At 37.9% G+C, this 19,659-nt stretch overlaps 1 protein-coding gene across 4 annotated transcripts in view; it reads left to right on the top strand.

Moving 5' to 3' along the window:
* SPATA6 (spermatogenesis associated 6) overlaps window positions 1-19,659 on the top strand; it is a 149,205-nt gene that overhangs the window by 40,485 nt on the left and 89,061 nt on the right. For all 4 annotated transcript variants that reach the window (XM_037021958.2, XM_037021957.2, XM_073233899.1 and 1 more), the window contains 2 exons: window positions 7,611-7,652; window positions 8,681-8,805. In XM_037021958.2, the coding sequence (XP_036877853.1) occupies window positions 7,611-7,652; window positions 8,681-8,805 (167 nt within the window). The remainder of the gene's footprint in view (window positions 1-7,610; window positions 7,653-8,680; window positions 8,806-19,659) is intronic.

Here is a 19,659-nt window from a genome sequence, read left to right as displayed (position 1 = left end):
TCTGCTTGGTGAATGATTTGCTCTTCCTTTTCTAGTTCCTTGAGATAGAAGCTTAGATAGTTTAGTTTAGATATTTCTGCTTTTCTAATATAAGCATTTAAAGCCATACATTTCTCTCTATACTCTGATTTTGCCATATCTCTTAATTTTGATTTTTTTTTGTTTTCATTACTTTCAAGATACTGTCTAATTTTGTGTGTGTGTGATTTCTTCTTTATCTATGGGTTCTTTTGAAATATGCTCTTTTTATTTTCAAATATTTTTGGATTTCCTATATTTCTTTATAATGTTGATTTCTAATTTAATTCTGTTGCAGTAAGAGAACATAATTTTTAGGATTTCAATCATTTTAAATGTATTGAAACTTATTTATGGCCTATCCTAAGGTCTCTCATTGAGAATATTCTAAGTGCACATGAAAAGAATATGTATTTTGCTATTGTAGTTTGAATTATTCTGTATTAATCTATTTCTATCATTTAGGTCACACTGCTTAATAATGTTCAAGTCTTTCATATTCTTGCTGATTTTATCTCTTGGGTGGTGGGAGAGGTCTAATTGTTTTATCAATTACTAAGAGAAGGTCATTTGAATGTCCAGCTATAATTGTGAATTTTATTTCTCTTTTCATTTCTATCAGTTTTCATATTATATAATGAGTTGGCTATTGATTTATTGTCCCTCAGTTCCAGAGTCAATGCTTTTGCCTGCTCTATGGGAATTGATTTGAGCCCTTTACATATTATTTTCTTTCTAGCTGGCAATGAAGTTTTGTACAGTAGAGAGCTCTGGAGTAAATTGCAGAGGGAAAGAGTTTTGCTTCCAGGTACTGGTGTGCTTGCTTTGCAGGCTCTTGCACTGAACCTGGCTTTTTCTGGTACCAGACTTCTGCAGCCCTTGCAGCTTCTCCAGTGTCCAGGTACTACAGTACATGGTAGCCAAGTAGCTCCCCTTAGCCATACCTTTTTAGGTAGTTGTGTAGCAAAAGGCCTCTGCTGAAACAGCTCCCTTGAATAGCCTCCCTTGCCTCCTCAAGGGATGATTTCTGGCAAGTTCCTTAGGGAGATTTCCAGTAAATTCTACTGGTATGGTACTACAGCAATTTTTCTCTCTTTCAGTGAACCAAGGTTATACCTTCTCTGACAAGTTCTGGTTCTCAGCAGTGGGGAGGAGAGCTTGGGGAGAGTTCTTCCTTGGGCTCTGTCTCTGTGTCCTCAGAGTAATGGTTGTTCCTTTTATCCACTATTACTATGTGCTTTTAAGTCCTCTTACATCTTCTTAGATAATCCCTCATTACTTTAACCCCTAATATAGTTGATAGTACTTTGTATTGAACACTCCCTGTGTGGTTTCTCTCTTCTAACTGGATGTATATTAGATTGATATACTTATTTTGGGGCTCTGTTCTGTTTATACATTTATAATTGTTATATCTTCCTGAATCTTAACCTCATTTATGGTAGTAAAATTCATGATAGCAAAATTGTGGCAATTTTAGGCCTCAAATCTTCCCATCAAATTCTTAAGAATAAGAAATGTGTTCTGTAATTTTTATCAGGTCTTGAGATTTATTTAAATCACAGTAGGATGGGGATATAATATGCAATTGGCATAGCTTATACATATTCTACTTTTGGTTCAGGCGGTGCATGTGTCAGCTTTCTAAAAACCACATAGATCTCTGATGGAAGGAGAAAGTCGGGGGAGAAAGCTGTGGAGATTGCTTATATAAGTCCCTACAGTGAGCCTCTGTAGTACTTAGTCTTTATACTTAAACACAGAGTGATGGTGAAAATGGTAGTAACAGCTCCTTTAAAGAAAATATGAAATGGAGCCCAAAGAAGTAAAGCAGACTTCATGTCAAAAGCGAAGAGAAGCGTTTCAAGTAAGGAAACATTGAACCAATATGGACTCTTCCAGAATTTCCACCTACGTATTCTACTACTAGAACTGTGTGTCATTACCCACTGTATAACATAAAAAACTAATGGGTGCTTCTTTATCTGTTAAATCCAGAATTCATTAATTAAGATTATGTTATCTGAAAGTAAATTGAGCATAGTCCAAATGCTCAAGGAGATCCCCTTAACTGGACAATCTGATAAGTAAATAGTCAGATCCTTGAGTAACCTCAGATAAAGTACTTAGAACAGCCTTGGTGTACAGTAAACAATTAAAATGTCCCTTGTTTATTATTACTGGTGGTGTGTTATTATTATTACTATTATCATTATTGGGGAGTTTACCAATTCCATTTCACACCATATCTATACCTCTGAGGAAATTCCAAGGGCCCAGAATCACCAAAGGCATCAGGGAAATACATGTTTATGATATATAAAATGATATTAAGTGTCACTAATACTAAAAGCCATGATAGGGCAATTTTACATTCACTGAGAAGACATTCTCCTTAGGAAAATGGTTTTAATCCTGGAATTTACCAGAATAAAATTAGTTATGGCTGAAGGTATGCCCTAGGAATTAGTTTTTAGGCGAAAACAAGAGGAAAAGGTTTCTACTTTATAGATTTCTTTGTTGAAACTTGGATTTTCTTCCATTCTCACCGAAGGTCTACAGATTCTCTTCTGCAGACACACTCTCAGTGTCTCTCCTACTCCCTCTTCCTCCCTCCCTTCTCCGTGGGAGCACAGTGTACTGTCACAAGTATACTGCCTGAAAAGCTCTTCATACAAATACGGTTATTGCTTGCTGCCTCACTTCTTTCTAGTACTCAAATTATCATCATAATAAGAGACCTTTTCATACCAACAGATCTAAAATAGTACCCCTTTTTCGTTAATATCTCAATCTCTATCCAATTATCTTTAGAGTTATTGTATCTTCTACCAGGATATTAAGAGAGTAAAAGAGTATGCTTTCAGTACTTCCACCAACACAACAGGTATAAAAAAGTACTGCTCAGGGCAAATGGGGATACATGATCCTCCTGTTTTTCTTCCTGACTCTGATCTATTATTTTGTACTTTCACTTTCACTAGAAAGACAGTTTCATTAGAGCAGAGACTTTTCCTGTTTTGTTCACTGCTGACTCTCTAGTGCATGTGGCAATACCTGAAGCATACTAGGTACTCGATGTCCAGGGAGTTAAGTAAAATATCACAAATGCATCATATAACTGCCTCCCATTACTGTTTCTATGACTGTTGGAACCTACTGAGAGAGAGCTATTTGTAGTCCTATAATCCTTTGGTTAGGAAATGTATTTTGTATGTGAGAATTTATAATTTAATAGCTTCTCTGGCTTCATTGCCCTAAACATTTGGAAAAAGAGAAGATAGGATCTTTATATTGCAGTAGATTACTAGGTGTCCTTATTGATTTCACTTGTTTGTAGAGAAAAATAGCAGTTTCATTAGAGCCCTTGCTTTTCAGGTTCTGGGAATTAGTGCTCATCCAGTGTCTGGAGTATTTAAAATGCTTTCAGGTGAAGATCTGAAGGCTGAGAATAAATCCTTCAGTCTGTGAATGAGAGTTTCCCCGCCTCAGTCCTCAGGAGAGTTTACAGGACTCAGGATTGTTTTAAATCCACAATGGCAAATACATTACAACCAGTTAACCTTTGTAGTTAGGGCAGGTAAGCAGACATTAGAGGAAATGATTATAGCAATTGTTCCTGAAGGTACAGAGGGTTAATGGCATTCTGACACTCTCTCTTAAGGTATTTACTGTAGCTTTTGATTTGCTATCTGTGACTAGGATTTCTGGAGTATTAATAATGTAGTTTGATTTATTAGTCTTTTCCTTCATGCTTAGTGCTTTTTTATTATATTTAAGAATTCTTTCCCTACACCAATTATGAAGATATTCTTCTGTATAATCTTCTAGAAACCTATTCCTTTACCTTTTACATTTAGATTTACAGTCCACCTGGATTTTGTTTTTATATATAGTGTGAAGTAGGGATAAAATTTCATTTTTATTTTATGTATATCTAATTGAGCCATACCATTTGCAGAAAACATATTCTTATTTCCACTACTCCATCATTACTTTGTCATAAATTATATTTTTTTCTAGATTCTCTGTTCTGCTACATGGGTCTATTTGTCATCTATTTTTGCATAAATATTATGCTTTCTTAATTGCTGAAGCTGTCTTAGTCTGTTTGGGCTGCTACAGCAAAATATTATAGACTAGGTTGCTTATAAACAATAGAGGCTTATTTTTCATGGTTCTGGAGGCTGGGAAGTCCTAGACTAAGGTGTCAGGAGGTTTGGTGTCTGCTGAGGGCCGCCGTTGGGTTCATAGACAACTGTCTTCTTCCTGCCTCCTGTGGATAAAGTGAAGGTTCCTCTGGTCAGGATTCTCACCTGGCCCTGGTCAGCTAGCTAACTACACATGTGTGGGCAATACGACGCTACTGACTCTATATAAAGAGCTCCACCCAGTGCTCTGGGCAACATCGTGCATGGCTGCACAGCTACAGGGCTGCAGAAGAGCAGAGACTAGAGTAGTGGCAGTGCCAAGAGCAGAGACTGAGATGGCGGACAGGGTAGAGAGGCCCAGAGGCAGAGACTGGCTTGCTGCTTGCAGACTCTCTCTGAGTGGACAGGATTCTAGTGATTGACCTGCAACTGTGGGAATAAAGTTGGGATAAACCCTTTCACCCCAAGAACATAACATTATCATTCCTTGGTCTCACTGTGATCTTGCCTGGGCCAAAACCACATTAGCAAGACACTGCTCACATGACAGAAGGACCAAAGAAGCTCTTTGGGTCTCTTTTATAAGGGCACTCATCCCATTCATGTAAGGTTTGCCCTAATCACTTTCCAAGACTCCAGCTCCAAATATTACACCAGGGGCTATGATTTCAGTATGTGAATTTTGGGGGGATACAAACATTCAGTATATAGTGTTGGCTATCAATTTTTAGTTTACTCTTTACTCTTACGGTTTGTATTTTCAAGGTCCATTCCTGTAGCCGAGCCAGTTAGGCTATTTCCTTTTACCTGCTGACCTTCCCCCCCACCCCATCTCTTCCCAAGGCCATGGTACTCCAGTTTTTGGTCCTCTACTTCATGAGTTTATCAAAAGCTATGTTCAGCTTTTCAACCTCTTAGCTACCTCTCTCAGAGTTGTCAGATATCCAAAGGGAAATACAGCCTCAAATGCCAGGCTTACCTCTCTCTGTTACCTTTTATACTAAATTTCAGATTGGTAACTTTTTTACTACTTGTTAGGTCTCTTGTGCCTTCATTATCTGCCTTTTCAAGTTGATTTTAGCACGAGATTTGTTTTTGAGACATCTTATCTCTCATAGAGATTACCCTGCTACGCTATATTTAGAGACTTTGTATATCCTGTTCCTCCTATTTGAAAAACTACTTCCCCAGGCCCCCAACTCCCAGTTGATACCTATTCTACTATAGATCTGATTCCAAGAGCTATCCCTCAGCTTTCTCTGACTCCCTGACTGGATTTGGCCTTATTATACTCTTTTGTGGCACTGCCTGCACTACTTTCATTGTACTTGTAGTTTGTAATTATATATTTATTTATGTGTTTATTTCATCTAATGTTTGTCTTCTCAATGTGATGCAAGATTCTTGAGGAAAAGGTCCATATCAATTATTTTTTCTTATTACAGTTCCAAGTATGACCTTTAAGGAGTATTTAATATTTCTTAATAGATTTGACATTTGGTATTAGGTTAATTGACTGAGATTCCCCTTGGATAAAAATGGCAGAATTTAAAGAAAGAGATTATACCTTTTTCATGGGTTCTTGGGAGAAAGGGCATAATTTATCTTTTATTCGTATTTTTATACATTCATTTAAAGTACTTCAGACATAGTAAAAGTACAAGGAGTTATGTAATATACCTAGCTGTCCTCACCACTCTGCTTAAGACATAGACATAGTTTGTGTTTACAAAAATGGACCAAGAGCCTGTATGTAAAGTCAGCTGCTCCCTGACACAGGAGCACAGGCAGTGTAGTGGAGCACAGCCAGTCTCCCTAACAGACAGTGCTGGACCCCTGGACAGCCAAATGCAAAACAGTGCAACTAGATGCAAACTGTATGCCCTTCACCAAAAGTAACTCAAAAGGGATCTTAGGCCTAACTAAAATGCAAAACCATAAAGCTCCTAGAGGTAACATAGGATAAAACTTAAATGACCTTGAGTATGATGCTGCCTTTTTAGATACAACACCAAAGGTATCATCCATGAAGGAAAACTGATAAGCTGGACTTCCTTTAAATTAAAAATTTCTGCTCTGTGAAAGACAGTATCTAGAGAATTAGAAGACAAGCCGTAGACTGATAGAAAATATTTGCAAAAGACATATCTGATAAAGAACTAATATCCAAAATGTACAAAGAACTCTTAAAACTCAACAATAAGAAAACAAACAACCTAATTAAAAAATGGACCAAAGACTTTAAGAGTTACCTTAGCTAAGAAGATATACAAATGGCAGGCATATGAAGACACTGCACATTATATGTCATCAGGGAAAACAGTGAGATACCACTACACACCTATAATGACTAAAATCTGGGACACTGACAGCACCAAATGCTCATGAAGATATAAAGCAATAGGGACTCATACATTGCTGGTAGGAATGCAAAATGAAACAGTAACTTTGGAAGACAGTTTGGCAGTTTATTGCAAAATTAAACATACTCTCACCATATGATCTAGAAGATAATGCTCCTTGGTATTTGCATCTCCCAAAGGATATGAAAACTTATATCCACACAAAAACCTGCCCAAGGATGTTTATAGCAGCTTTATTCATAATTGCCAAAACTTAGAAGTAGCCAAGATACCCTTTAGTAGTAAATGAATGGATAGTGTGGTACATCCAGACAATGAAATATCATTAAACACTAAAAAAAGCTATCAAACCATAAAAAGACATGGAGGAACATTAAATGCATGTTTCTAAGTGAAAGGAGTCAGTATGAAAAGTCTACATGCATTCAAACTATATGACATTCTGGGAACGGCAGAACTATGGAGACAATAAAAAGATTAGTAGTTGCTGAGGGTGGGTGGAGTTGAAGAGGAGAAAAGAGATGAATAGGCAGAGCACAGAGGATTTTTAGGGCAGTGAAAACACTCTATATGATATTATAATGATGGATATATGTCATTAGACATCTGTCCAAACCCACAGAATATACATCACCAAGAATGAACTCTAAGGTAAACTATAAACTTTGGATGATTATGATGTGGCAATGTAGATTCATTCCCGGTAACAAGTGTGTCATTCTTGTAGGTGGTACTGATCATGGGGGAGGCTGTGCATATGTGGGGACAGGAGATATATGTGAAAACTCTGTACCTTCCTCTCAATTTTGTTGTAAACTTATAGCTGCTCTAAAAAAATTATCATTGAGAAATACCAGAGAATAAAAAACCCAGGAAGATTGAAGGGTTAATCTCTACTATAGATTAATAAAGCAATGAGATGTGTCAACCAAAAAAAATGTAAACAGAATACACTAAAATATAAACATATATGTAGTCTGTCTAGGAATTACTCTAACTTTTAGATACTTCTATGGTAAAGTAACTAATTTTTATTATTAATTTGTTTACTTAAGGACATTTTTCTTTAAACTTTCAGATGATACAGCATTGCTTGAGTTGATTCAACTAGTTCCACCAGGTACTGTATTATATTTTGATAAGGTAATTGATGTGTGAACCCATTTCAGTGTAATAAATGTTTTTAAAAAATATCTTTTCCCATTCTTCCTAAATTAAGAACAATGTTGAGTTTCTCATATTGATACACTATGTATAAAATATCAATAGATGAAAATAATATATACAGAAAAGATCGACATAAATGATATTCTAACACATTGTCATAAAATTGAATAAACCATAACAATTGAAAGTGGGAAATAATCTGATGTCATCCTAGCATATTTTGTAGCATTCCGAAAAATTGACTTTTAAGTTTTTGTGATTTTTCTCAGACTATATGCTTTTGTTGATAAATTAATTATCTTTGTTTTTATGTGTGGACTGTAGTTGGGAAGGGAGGGTAATAAACTATCTACTTAACTAATATGAATATATGGAATAGGGAGGGTTAAAATATGGAGGATCTTTTATTTCTGTTACGACTTCTATAATTATAAAAGAAACCTATCTTGTCAAATAATTATTTTATGTGAACAATGGATAGCTTTATTTTATTGAAAACTAGTAATCTGAAAAATTTTGAGTATTATGTATATACCTAATTCAGATAATCACAAATTCTGGTAAATGTCTACATTTTTTTTCAGTGTGTAACCTAATATTTTATAATGGCAGGGAGAAACAAATGGATGATAGGAAAAATCTGTGGAGATGATAGTTGAGTTTTAGATGTATAAATGTCATACCGACTATGTACGCTTATAAAGGATATTTTTTTCTTGGAACTCATAGGTACTCACTAAATTTACATGATTATCCCCCTTTTACAAAAGGGAGAGGAAAAATTATTAATATATACTACTTTTCCGAATGAGGAAATGTGTTAGTCCATTTAATGTAACTTTAATTTTCCTTTCATAGAGAAAAAATGACCCTGCACCAGGTATTTCAGTAAGGCATCAGGCCTGTAAATTGTACTTGATGGTTTTGTTTCTAAATAGAATATTTTGTTATAATTTGAATCATAGGGTATTTTTCTTGTAGGGGGTGAAACACTGTCTACATATGATGAAAATACACGAGATTTCATGTTCCCAGGTCCAAACCAAATTTCTGGGCACCATGACTCAAACCGCCAGGTTACCATGAGGAGGATTTCTGGCCTTCGAGTAAGTGCTTACTATTTTCTGAATCAGTTTGTGTTGCAGAATCATGGTCAGAAACCATGACACAGCCTTCAATCTCTGAAATGTGAAGAACTAATTCAAGTTTAATTTGGTTCAGAATATAATTGTTTTCTGAAATTATGATGTTATTTTAAATATACTGAAATATAAATAAAAATAATATAATAATCCCATTCATCTTTCATTCAAAATTAGCAAGTGTTATTTTTCCTTATATTCTTCCCATTTCTCTTCTCTACTTTTCCTGTCTTTCCCCCTCTCCACTGTCTCTGTTTATCTGTATCTCATCTCTTCTCTATTTTCCTCTCAACAGAATGACCAATAAAAATCTGAAAAAGTGCTCAATCTCATTAGCTTGTAGGGAAATCCAAATTGAAACAATCATATGATTTCATTTTTATAGCTATAAGATTGGTAAAATATAATAAATTTGACAGTATCAAAGTTGTGAAAAAATGGAAGCTCTTATTGCTACTATGCTATGTGAACCAGAACAACCACAGTTCAGAATTATCTACTAAGGCAAAGATCCTGATAGCCTTCTAGGTATCTGTCTTAGAGAGATGTATTCTCTCTGGTATTCAAAGAGCTTACTTAGGAATTTTCATTTATAACATTGTTCATTAACAGTGAAAAATGGAAATAATTGAAATATCCACTAGTATCCAATAATTTGGATGGATTAATTATTAAATGTTCATGTAATGGAAGTGCATGTTCATATACCAAAAAAGAAAGTTGCATTGTGACAGCAAACTCTCACATCCTTTCCTGAACTTCCTTGGATGTTTTTTTTTTGGATGATATAAAAATCTTTTTTCCCTGAAAGTGTCTTCTACTTAGAGAAACTGAGAGAAGTTCTTGCTATTTAAAAGAAAAAAGTGAAAGTTGTGTAGGTTGAGATAATCTGGACAATCACCAAGTATAAAATACTAGAGGAGTCTGAGTAAAGAAAATGGGGTGATATATGAGCCAAGATGGTGAACTAAATAAATTATCCTTTGGGTTTAGGTTTGTAACGTACTCTGTCCTGGGAAATAGGACCTTCAGCTTTCTGAGAAACAAAACTTGACTAACTATCAAATCTATGAAAATATACCTCCTTTGGGATATTTTCAGTGTCCATTAGCCACTTTCGGTACTATAAAAGTCTTCAAAGAATGGTTCAACAGCAGTATAGAAACTTGCAGTAAAACAAAATCTGATTTAAAAATTATGCTCTTTTAAAGGGGCATTACAATTAGCACACATAATGTAGAGGGGGCACGGGGAAGGCAGTATAGCACAGAGAAGACTAGTGACTCTATAACATCTAACTATGCTGATGGACAGTGACTGTAATGGGGTATGTGGTGGGGACTTGATAATGGGGGGAATCTAGTAACCACAATGTTGCTCATGTGATTTTATATTAATGATACCAAAAAAAAATTATGGTCTTTTAAAAGTAATTCAAAATGTTGTATTATACCAAATTGGCAATATAAAAATAAGAGTATGGGCCATTAACAGGTCTGTCTTCATTTAATTTGAGTTACTTTCACATATATTCAGATGTTGGATTACTAACACACACGCACACACACACACAGTGGGACTTCTGGTAGTGGTGGTGTATAGAGGTTGGCAATTCCTCTCTCCACACTAAAGAAGTATAAAACTGCACAGCATTGTCACAGTCAACAGTTTCAGGATGCAGGACTGGCAATTAAGACTCTTAAGACAGGACAAATTAAGAGTTTATGCTTGAATAATGGCTGAACCTTTGAGCAAAAATGGTGGGAGTATGTGGTCTTCTTTCCTGGGATAGCTCCCAAACCCCAAGTGGCCAATGAGAACTGTAGTTTCACCAAGCCTGGGGCTGGGCAGGAAAATCAGCTTTGCCACCAGAGGGGTCAGAATTAATTTGGGGCCATGAGACTGTGGTATTGTGGTTTATAATAAGAAATATGTATTTGATCTTTATCCCCATTCTGGCACAGACCTATAGAAACCCTTTCAATTTCCTAAGTGATGGGAGTGATAAAGGTATCTTCTGTTATGCTAATGATGTGACTTGGGAAGCCCCTTGATGACCTGAGAATGGCAGCTGGTTGCAGAGGCCTACCTATGTGATTAGAGGGTTGGAGCTTTCAGCCTCTCCCCTGACCTCTGGGGAGGGCAGAGGGACTGGAGTTAAAGTTCAGTTACAGTGGCCAGTGATTTAATCAGTCATGCATATGCAGTGAAGCCTCCATAAAAATCCAAAAAGACTGAGTTTGGTGAGCTTCCCAACTGGGAACTCGTGGAAGTAAGTGCTGGGAGAGCAGCATGCTTGAGAGGGCATGGAAGCTCCATGCCCTTTACCACGTATTTTGCCCTACTAATCTCTTCTATCTGGATATTCATTTGTATCCTTTATCATACCCCTTTATAATAAACTGATAAACAGTAAGTAAACTATTTTCCTGAGTTCTGAGAGCCACTCTAGCCAATTAATTGAACCTGAGGAGGGGGTTGTGGGAACCTCCTATTTATAGCTCATTGGTCAGAAGTACAGGTGACAAGCTGACTTGTCATTACTTCTGAAGTGGGAAGGGGACTGTTTTGTAGGGCTGAACCTTTCCCATGAGGGATCCTATACTATCACCAGGCAGATAATGTCAGAACTGAGTTAAACTGTAGGACACTGCTTGGTGCCGCAGAAAATTATTTGGTGGTGATGGAAAACCCACACATTGGAATTGGTATCAGAATCATAGGGACAAACAGTGTGGCTTGCCAGCTAAATGTGGTGGATTCAGATGGAAGTGGATGACCCCACAACTTTACTAGGCTGATTATAGTTTCAGTTAGAATGAACAGCCCACCTGCCAGAAAGTTGACAGGGAGATGCTCAAAGTAAGCATGCAATAAAAGGACTGAGATAAGCTCTCCACATACTTCTGACTGACTGTGAAGCTATGTATGTACAGGGGAGACAGTGAGAGCCCAGCCAAAAGTGAGATCCTATATAGAGACTAGAGACCTGGCTGTATCTTTAAAAACATTCCCCAACTGATAGATAATCGGCAAAGAGTGGAACCACTACAGGTTCTTTGGATGACACTAAGTTATGCATACACAAATCAGACCCTTAATTCTGAGTAGAAGAACAATAAGAAGTGGCACATATGTAATTTGAACCACAAAACAATAGATGTGAATCTAATTTTATCACTTATTTTATTTAGATGTGAATGGAAAAAACACTCCATTCAGTAGTTTGTTTTCCTTATATGCAATAATTTACCCTTCTGAAGAATTTTTGTGATTCTGCATAGACATCTGTCTGTGTCTTAGGTTGCCCTCCTGAACTCACTACTGTGGCAAGGATTCCAGTCACATGTGGGATTAAATCCTGCCACTGTCCTGTGTACCTAAGTAAACTTGAGCAAAGCACTATAACATAGAGCTAACAGAGAGCTGTTGGATGGACTAATGAAACCTTATGAATGATTATAGCAGTGCCTGGCACATAGAAAGGGCTCAGTAAATGTTAGTGATATGATAGTGGTTGTGGACATCATGACATTGGGGATTGTGCTAATACCTCTTTTAGACTGTGAACTCATAAAAACAAAATCTGTGACTTCTCATTAGTTTAACTCTTAGCACAGCATTTTGCATGAGGTAAGTACTAAAATGCCTCTTGATGGAACTAATGAATGAATTATATCTTACGGTAGACTTCATAGAGAAACTGACATTTGAAATGATGTGATGATTAATTATATGTGTCAATGTGGTTAGGTTATGGTGCCCAGCTATTTATTCAAATGCTAGTCTAGATGTTGTTGTGAAGGTGTTTTTTAGATATGATTAACATTTACAATCAGTTGACTTTAAGGGTAGGAGATTACTGTTTATAATATAGGTGGATCTCATTCAGTTAGTTGAAGGCCTGAAGAGAAAACACTGAGGTTTCCCAAAGAATAAGGAATTCTGCCTGAAGACTGTAACATAGAAATACTACCTGCTTTTCTAGCCTGCCAGCCTGTCCTATAGATTTTGGACCTGCCACCTTCACCATCACCATTGTGGGAATTCCTTCAAATAAATCCTTCTATCTCTCATAATAGGATATATATATATCCTATTCTGTTTCCCTTGAGAATATCAACTGATAACATACGGGTTTTGAAAACTCAGTAAAAACAATGGCTAAAAGAGTGAGCATTTACTACGTAACCAGCAATATAAGAGGTGGGGGGGTGAGGGGTGTAAATTGATAAATTGAAATCCAGGCTATGGTAGTTATATGACCATGAATAATTTGATCCTTCTCTTTTCCAAAGTCAGGTTTAATTCTATAGACTGTACTTAGTGACTCTAATAGATATAATGCAATAAAGTGACAGTTATTAGACTTTGAGACCAGGTCATTAAATGTACCTTCCTCCTTGCTCTCACCTTTGTATCACTGACTCTGGAGTAAGCCAGTGGCTGTGTGTGAGGACACAAAACAACTCTATGGAGAGGGCAGAAGCTGGACCAGGCTTTTCTAGAATGTTTTGAAAGCTTAAGGAGCCTTGAAGAAACTCTCAGATGAGTGTTTACCAGAAAGTGAGGTAAATATTATCGGTTAAAACGAATACTTAGATTCCTAGAAGAGAGACCAGAAGATACAGTACAACAGCCAGGCTACATCTACATCTGCAGGAACTCAGCATCCCACGAAAAGGGTAGGATACAAAGCCAAGACCTGGTGGGACCCAAACACTCCCCCCACCCCAGCTCACTGGCGGGAGGGAGTGGAAGCACAAGACTGCTAAATAACCAGCCCTAGTAATCTGCACCAGGAGCAAAGACACACATTGCATGGTGTACTGGATATTAGAGAAATGGAAAAGTAAAATCTGAGATGGAGACTGCAAGCAGGTCCCCACAGCTGGCTCCCCTGGGACAAAACAAAAGCCGGTGCTTTAAAAGTCTTAAAGGGACAAGGGTTTAACAGGTGGACAAAATTTTCTTGGCACACTCAGCCCAGCAGGCTAGAAACTGGCACCCTAACCCCCTGAGGGGCAATGCAGCTCCTAAGCCCCTCATGGCAATAAGCAGCCTGCCATTCATTCCCCCCTGCCGGCACTGCAAGCCGCCATTGCTGTGGATGAGCTGGAGAGCAGCCCCGCCCACAGCAACCACACAGAGTCTTCTCCCAGCATGCAGCTAGGCCAGACCCAGAGGCTGCACTCTGTGCACAGCTGCCCGGCACAGACAGCAGAAGATGGTGCAGAGCCTGGAGGGGCTTTATTCTCATGGCAACCATGCGCTGCTCACCTGCAACTCCCGCCAGTGCCATAGGCCATCCCAAGGGCAGCCCTGCCCACAGCAGCTCAGGGAATCAACCCAGAGGCTGCCCCCTGCACCTGGTTGACAGGCACAGGCAGAGAAAGCTGGCACAGAGTCCAGAAGGCACATAGGGGCTCTGCTCTCGCAACAAATATGCTCTGATCACCTGCAACCACCACCAGTGCCATAGGCCATCCCAAGGGCTTCCCCACCCATGGCAGCAGAGGGGATTAACCCAGAGGCTGCTCCATGCACCTGATGACCAGCACAGGCAGAGGAAGCTGGCACAGAGTCCAGAAAGCATGAAGGGGCACCGTTCTCTCAGGAGAACACATGTGGCTCACCTATGACCCCCAGCAGGGCCCTACGTCATCCAGAGGGCCACCCTGCCCACAGCAGCTCAGGGAATCAACCCAGAGGCTGCTCCCTGTGTGAGGTTGACTGGCAAAGGCAGCGGAGATGGGAAAGGTGACTAGCAAGCAGGAAGGGACTTTGTTCTCCCGGCTGACACACACACTACGTGCTGGCGATCACATCTATTGCAGTGAAAAGGCAGAAGAACCTCGTTCAGTCCAAAAGCACCCAAACACCAGAGAGAGGGCCTGGTGAGACCCAAATAACCAATCTACCTGAAAAAGAATTCAAAATAAAAGATATAACCATGCTGATGGAGATGCAGAGAAATATGCAAGAGCTAAGGGATGAAGTCTGGAGGGAGATAACAGAAATGAAACAAACAATGGAAGGATTTAAGAGCAAGCTGGATGAAGTGGAAGAGACTGTTAATGGAATAGAAATCAGAGAACAAGAGTACAGAGAAACTGAGGCAGAGAGGGATAAAAGGATCTCTAGGAAGGAAAAAATATTAAGAGAACTGTGTGACCAATCCAACTGGAACAATATTCACATTATAGGGGTACCAGGAGAAGAAGAAGAGAGAAAAAGGGATAGAAAGTGTCTTTGAAGAAATAATTGCTAATAACTTCCCCAAGCTGGGGAAGGAAATAGTCACTCAGACCATGGAAGTCCACGGATCTCCCAACACAAGGGACCCAAGGAGGACAACACCAAGACATATAGTAATTAAAATAGCAAAGATCAAAGACAAGGAGAGGGTATTAAAAGCAGCCAGAGAGAGAAAAAAGATCACCTACAAAGGAAAACCCATCAGGCTATCATCAGACTTCTCAACAGAAACCTTACAGGCCAGAAGAGAATGGCATGAAATACTTAATGCAATGAAACAGAAGGGCCTTGAACCAAGAATGCTGTATACAGCAAGACTATCACTTAAATTTGAAGGAGGGATTAAACAATTCTGAGATAAGCAAAAGTTGAGGGAATTTACCTCCCACAAACCACCTCTGCAGTGTATTTTCAAGGAACTGCCCTACATGGAAGTACTCCTAAGGCTACAGATGGAGACTCCTAAGGCTAAATAGATGCCACCAGAAAAAATAAAATCACAGCAAAGAAAGTAGACCAACCAAATTCTAACTAAAGGCAAATTTTTAAAAATCAGCTATTCAAAAAATCAGTCAAGGGAAACACAAAAGAGTACATAAAAAAAAAACCTAACATACAAGGAATTGAGGAGGAGGAAAAAAGGAGTTTGAGAAAGAAGAGTTGAGGAGGAAGAAAAAGAAGGGAGAGAAATAAGGAATCATCAGACTGTGTTTCTAATAGCATAATAAGTGAGTTAAAGTTAGATGCTGAGATAGTAAAGAAGCTACCCTTGAACCTTTGGTAACCATGAATCCAAAGCCTACAAAGGCAATAAGTACATATCTATTGATAACCACCCTAAATGTAAATGGACTGAATGCACCAATCAAAAGACACAGAGTAATAGAATGAATAAAAAAAGTAAGACCCATCTACATGCTGCTTACAAGAGACTCACCTCAAACTGAAAGACATACACAGACTAAAGTGAAGGGATGGAAAAAGATATTTCATGCAAACAATAGGGAGAACAAAGCAGGTGTTGCAGTACTCATATCAGACAAAATAGACTTCAAATCAAAGAAAGTAACAAGAGATAAATAAGGACATTACATAATGATAAAGGAGCAGTCCAACAAGAGGATATAACCATCATAAATATCTATATGTCCACCACAAGAACACCTGCATATGTGAAACAAATACTAACAGAATTCAATGCGGAAATAGAATTCAATGCATTCATTTTAGGAGACTTCAACATACCACTCACTCAATAGGACAAATCAACCAGACAGAAAATAAGTAAGGACACCGAGGCACTGAACAAAACACTAGAACAGATGGACCAAACATGCATCTACAGAACTCTACACACAAAAGCAGCAGGATACACATTCTTCCCAAGAGCACATGGAACATTTTCCAGAATAGACCATATACTAGGCCACAAAAAGAGCTTCAGTAAATTCAAAAACACTGAAATTGCACCAACCAACATCTCAGGACCCAAAGGTATAAAACTAGAAATAAATTGTACAAAGAAAACAAAAAGGCTTGCAAACACATGGAGACTTAACAACATGCTCCTAAATAATCAATGGATCAAAGACCAAATTAAAACAGATCAAACAATATATGGAGACAAATGAAAACAACAGCAAAATGCCCCAACTTCTGTGGGACACAGCAAAGGCAATTCTAAGAGGAAAGCATAGAGCAATCCAGGCCTATTTAAAGAAGGAAGAACAATCCGAAATGAATAGACTAAATTCACAATTATTGAAACTGGAAAAAGAAGAACAAATGCGGCCCAAACTCAGCAGACAGAGGGACATAATAAAGATCAGAAAAGAAATGAATAAAATTGAGAAGAATAAAACAATAGAAAAAAAATCAATGAAACCAAGAGCTGGTTCTTTGAGAAAATAAACAAAATAGATAAACCCCTAGCCAGACTTACTAAGAGAAAAAGAGAATCTACACACAAACAGAATCAGAAATGAGAGAGGTAAAATCATGACAGACACAACAGAAATACAAAGAATTATTAGAGAATACTATGAAAATTAGATAAACTAGAAGAAATGGACAACTTTCTAGAAAAATACAACTTTCCAAGACTGACCAAGGAAGAAACAGAAAATCTAAACAGACCAATTACCAGCAAAGAAATTGAATCAGTAATCAAAAAACTGCTGAAGAACAAAACACCCGGGCCAAATGGATTCACCGTGGAATTTTATCAGACATTTAGAGAAGACGTAATACCCATTCTCCTTAAAGTTTTCCAAAAATAGAAGAGGAAGGAATACTTTCAAACTCATTCTATGAAGCCAGCATCACTCTAATACCAAAACCAGGCAAACACCCCACCAAAAAAGAAAATTACAGACCAATACCCCTGATGAACATAGATGCAAAAATACTCAACAAAATATTAGCAAACCAAGTTCAAAAATACATCCAGAGTATCATACACCATAATCAAGTGGGATTCATCTTAGGGATAAAAGGATGGTACAACTTTCAAAAATCCATCAACATCACCCACCACATCAACAAAAAGAAGGACAAAAACCACATGATAATCTCTATAGAAGCTGAAAAAGCATTTGACAAAATTCAACATCCTTTCATGGTAAAAACTCTCAACAAAATGGGTATAGAGGGCAAGTACCTCAACATAATAAAGGCCATATATGACAAACCCACAGCCAACATCATACTTAACAGTGAGAAGCTGAAAGCTTTTCCCCTAAGATCAGGAACAAGACATGATTCCTCACTCTCCCCGGTTTTATTCAACATAATACTGGAGGTCCTAGCAGGTCAATCAGACAAAACAAAGAAATAAAAGGCATCCAGATTGATAAGGAAGGAGTCAAACTGTCACTTGATATTGTACATATAAAACTCTAAAGAATCCACTCCAAAACTACTCAAAATAATATCTGAATTCAGCAAATTTGCAGGATACAAAATTAATACACAGAAATCTGAGGCATTCCTACACACTAATGATGAAGTAGCAGAATGAGAAATCAGGAAAGCAATTCCATTCACAATTGCATCAAGAAGAGTAAAATACCTAGGAATAAACCTACCCAAGGAAGTGAAAGACCTATACCCTGAAAACTACAAGACACTCATGAGAGACATTAAAGAGGACACTAACAAATGGAAATTCATCCCATGCTCTTGGCTAGGAAGAATTAATATTGTCAAAATGGCCATCCTGCCTAAAGCAATCTACAGATTCAATCCAATCCCTATCAAAATACCAACAGCATTCTTCAACGAACTGGAACAAATAGTTCTGAAATTCATGTGGAACCACAGAAGACCCCAAATAGCCAAAGCAATCCTGAGAAGGAAGACTAAAGTGGGAGGGAACTCGCTCCCCAGCTTCAAGCTCTACTATAAAGCCACAGTAATCAAGACAATTTGGTACTGGCACAAGAACAGACCCATAGACCAGTGGAACAGAATAGAGAGTCCAGATATTAACCCAAACATATATGGTCAATTAATATATGATAAAGGAGCCATGGACATACAGTGGGGAAATGACAGCCTCTTCAACAGCTGATTTGGAAAAACTGGACAGCTACATGCAAGAGAATGAAACTGGATTACCATCTAACCATGTACACAAAGTAAATTCAAAATGGATCAAAGACCTGAATGTAAGTCATGAAACCATAAAACTCTTAGAAAAAAACATAGGCAAAAATCTCTTGGACATAAATATGAGCAAGTTCTTCATGAACATATCTCCCCGGGCAAGGGAAACAAAAGCAAAAATGAGCAAGAGGGACTATATCAAGCTGAAAAGCTTCTGTACAGCAAAGGATACCATCAATAGGACAAAAAGGCATCCTACAGTATGGGAAAATATATTCATAAATGATGGACCTGATAAAGGGTTAACATCCAAAATATAAAGAGCTCATGCATCTAAACAAACAGAAAGCAAATAATCCAATTAAACAATGGGCAGAGGATGTGAACCAGACACTTTTCTAAAGAAGAAACTCAGAGGGCCAACAGACACATGAAAATATCCTCCACATCGCTAATCATCAGAGAAATGCAAATTAAAACCACAGTGAGATATCACCTCACCCCAGTTAGGATTGCTACCATTCAAAAGACAAACAACAACAAATATTGGCAAGGTTGTGAAGTAAGGGGAACTCTCCTATACTGCTGATGGGAATGTAAACTAGTTCAACCATTGTGGAAAGCAGTATGGAGGTTCCTCAAAAAGCTCAAAATAGACATACCATTTGACCCAGGAATCCCACTTCTAGGAATTTACCCTAAGAATGCAGCAGCCCAGTTTGAAAAAGGCAGATGCACCCCTATCGCAGCACTATTTACAATAGGCAAGAAATGGAAGCAACTTAAGTGTCCATCAGTAGATGAATGGATAATGAAGAGGTGGTACATATACACATGGAATATTTTCAGCCATAAGAAGAAAACAAATCCTACCATTTGCAACAACATGCATGGAGCTAGAGAGTATTATGTTCAGTGAAATAAGCCAGGTGGAGAAAGACAAGCATCAAATGA

This window comes from Manis javanica, chromosome 4, assembly GCF_040802235.1.
Source record: "Manis javanica isolate MJ-LG chromosome 4, MJ_LKY, whole genome shotgun sequence".
Taxonomy (NCBI): Eukaryota; Metazoa; Chordata; class Mammalia; order Pholidota; family Manidae; genus Manis; species Manis javanica.
This window is presented reverse-complemented; position numbering and strand designations above follow the sequence as displayed.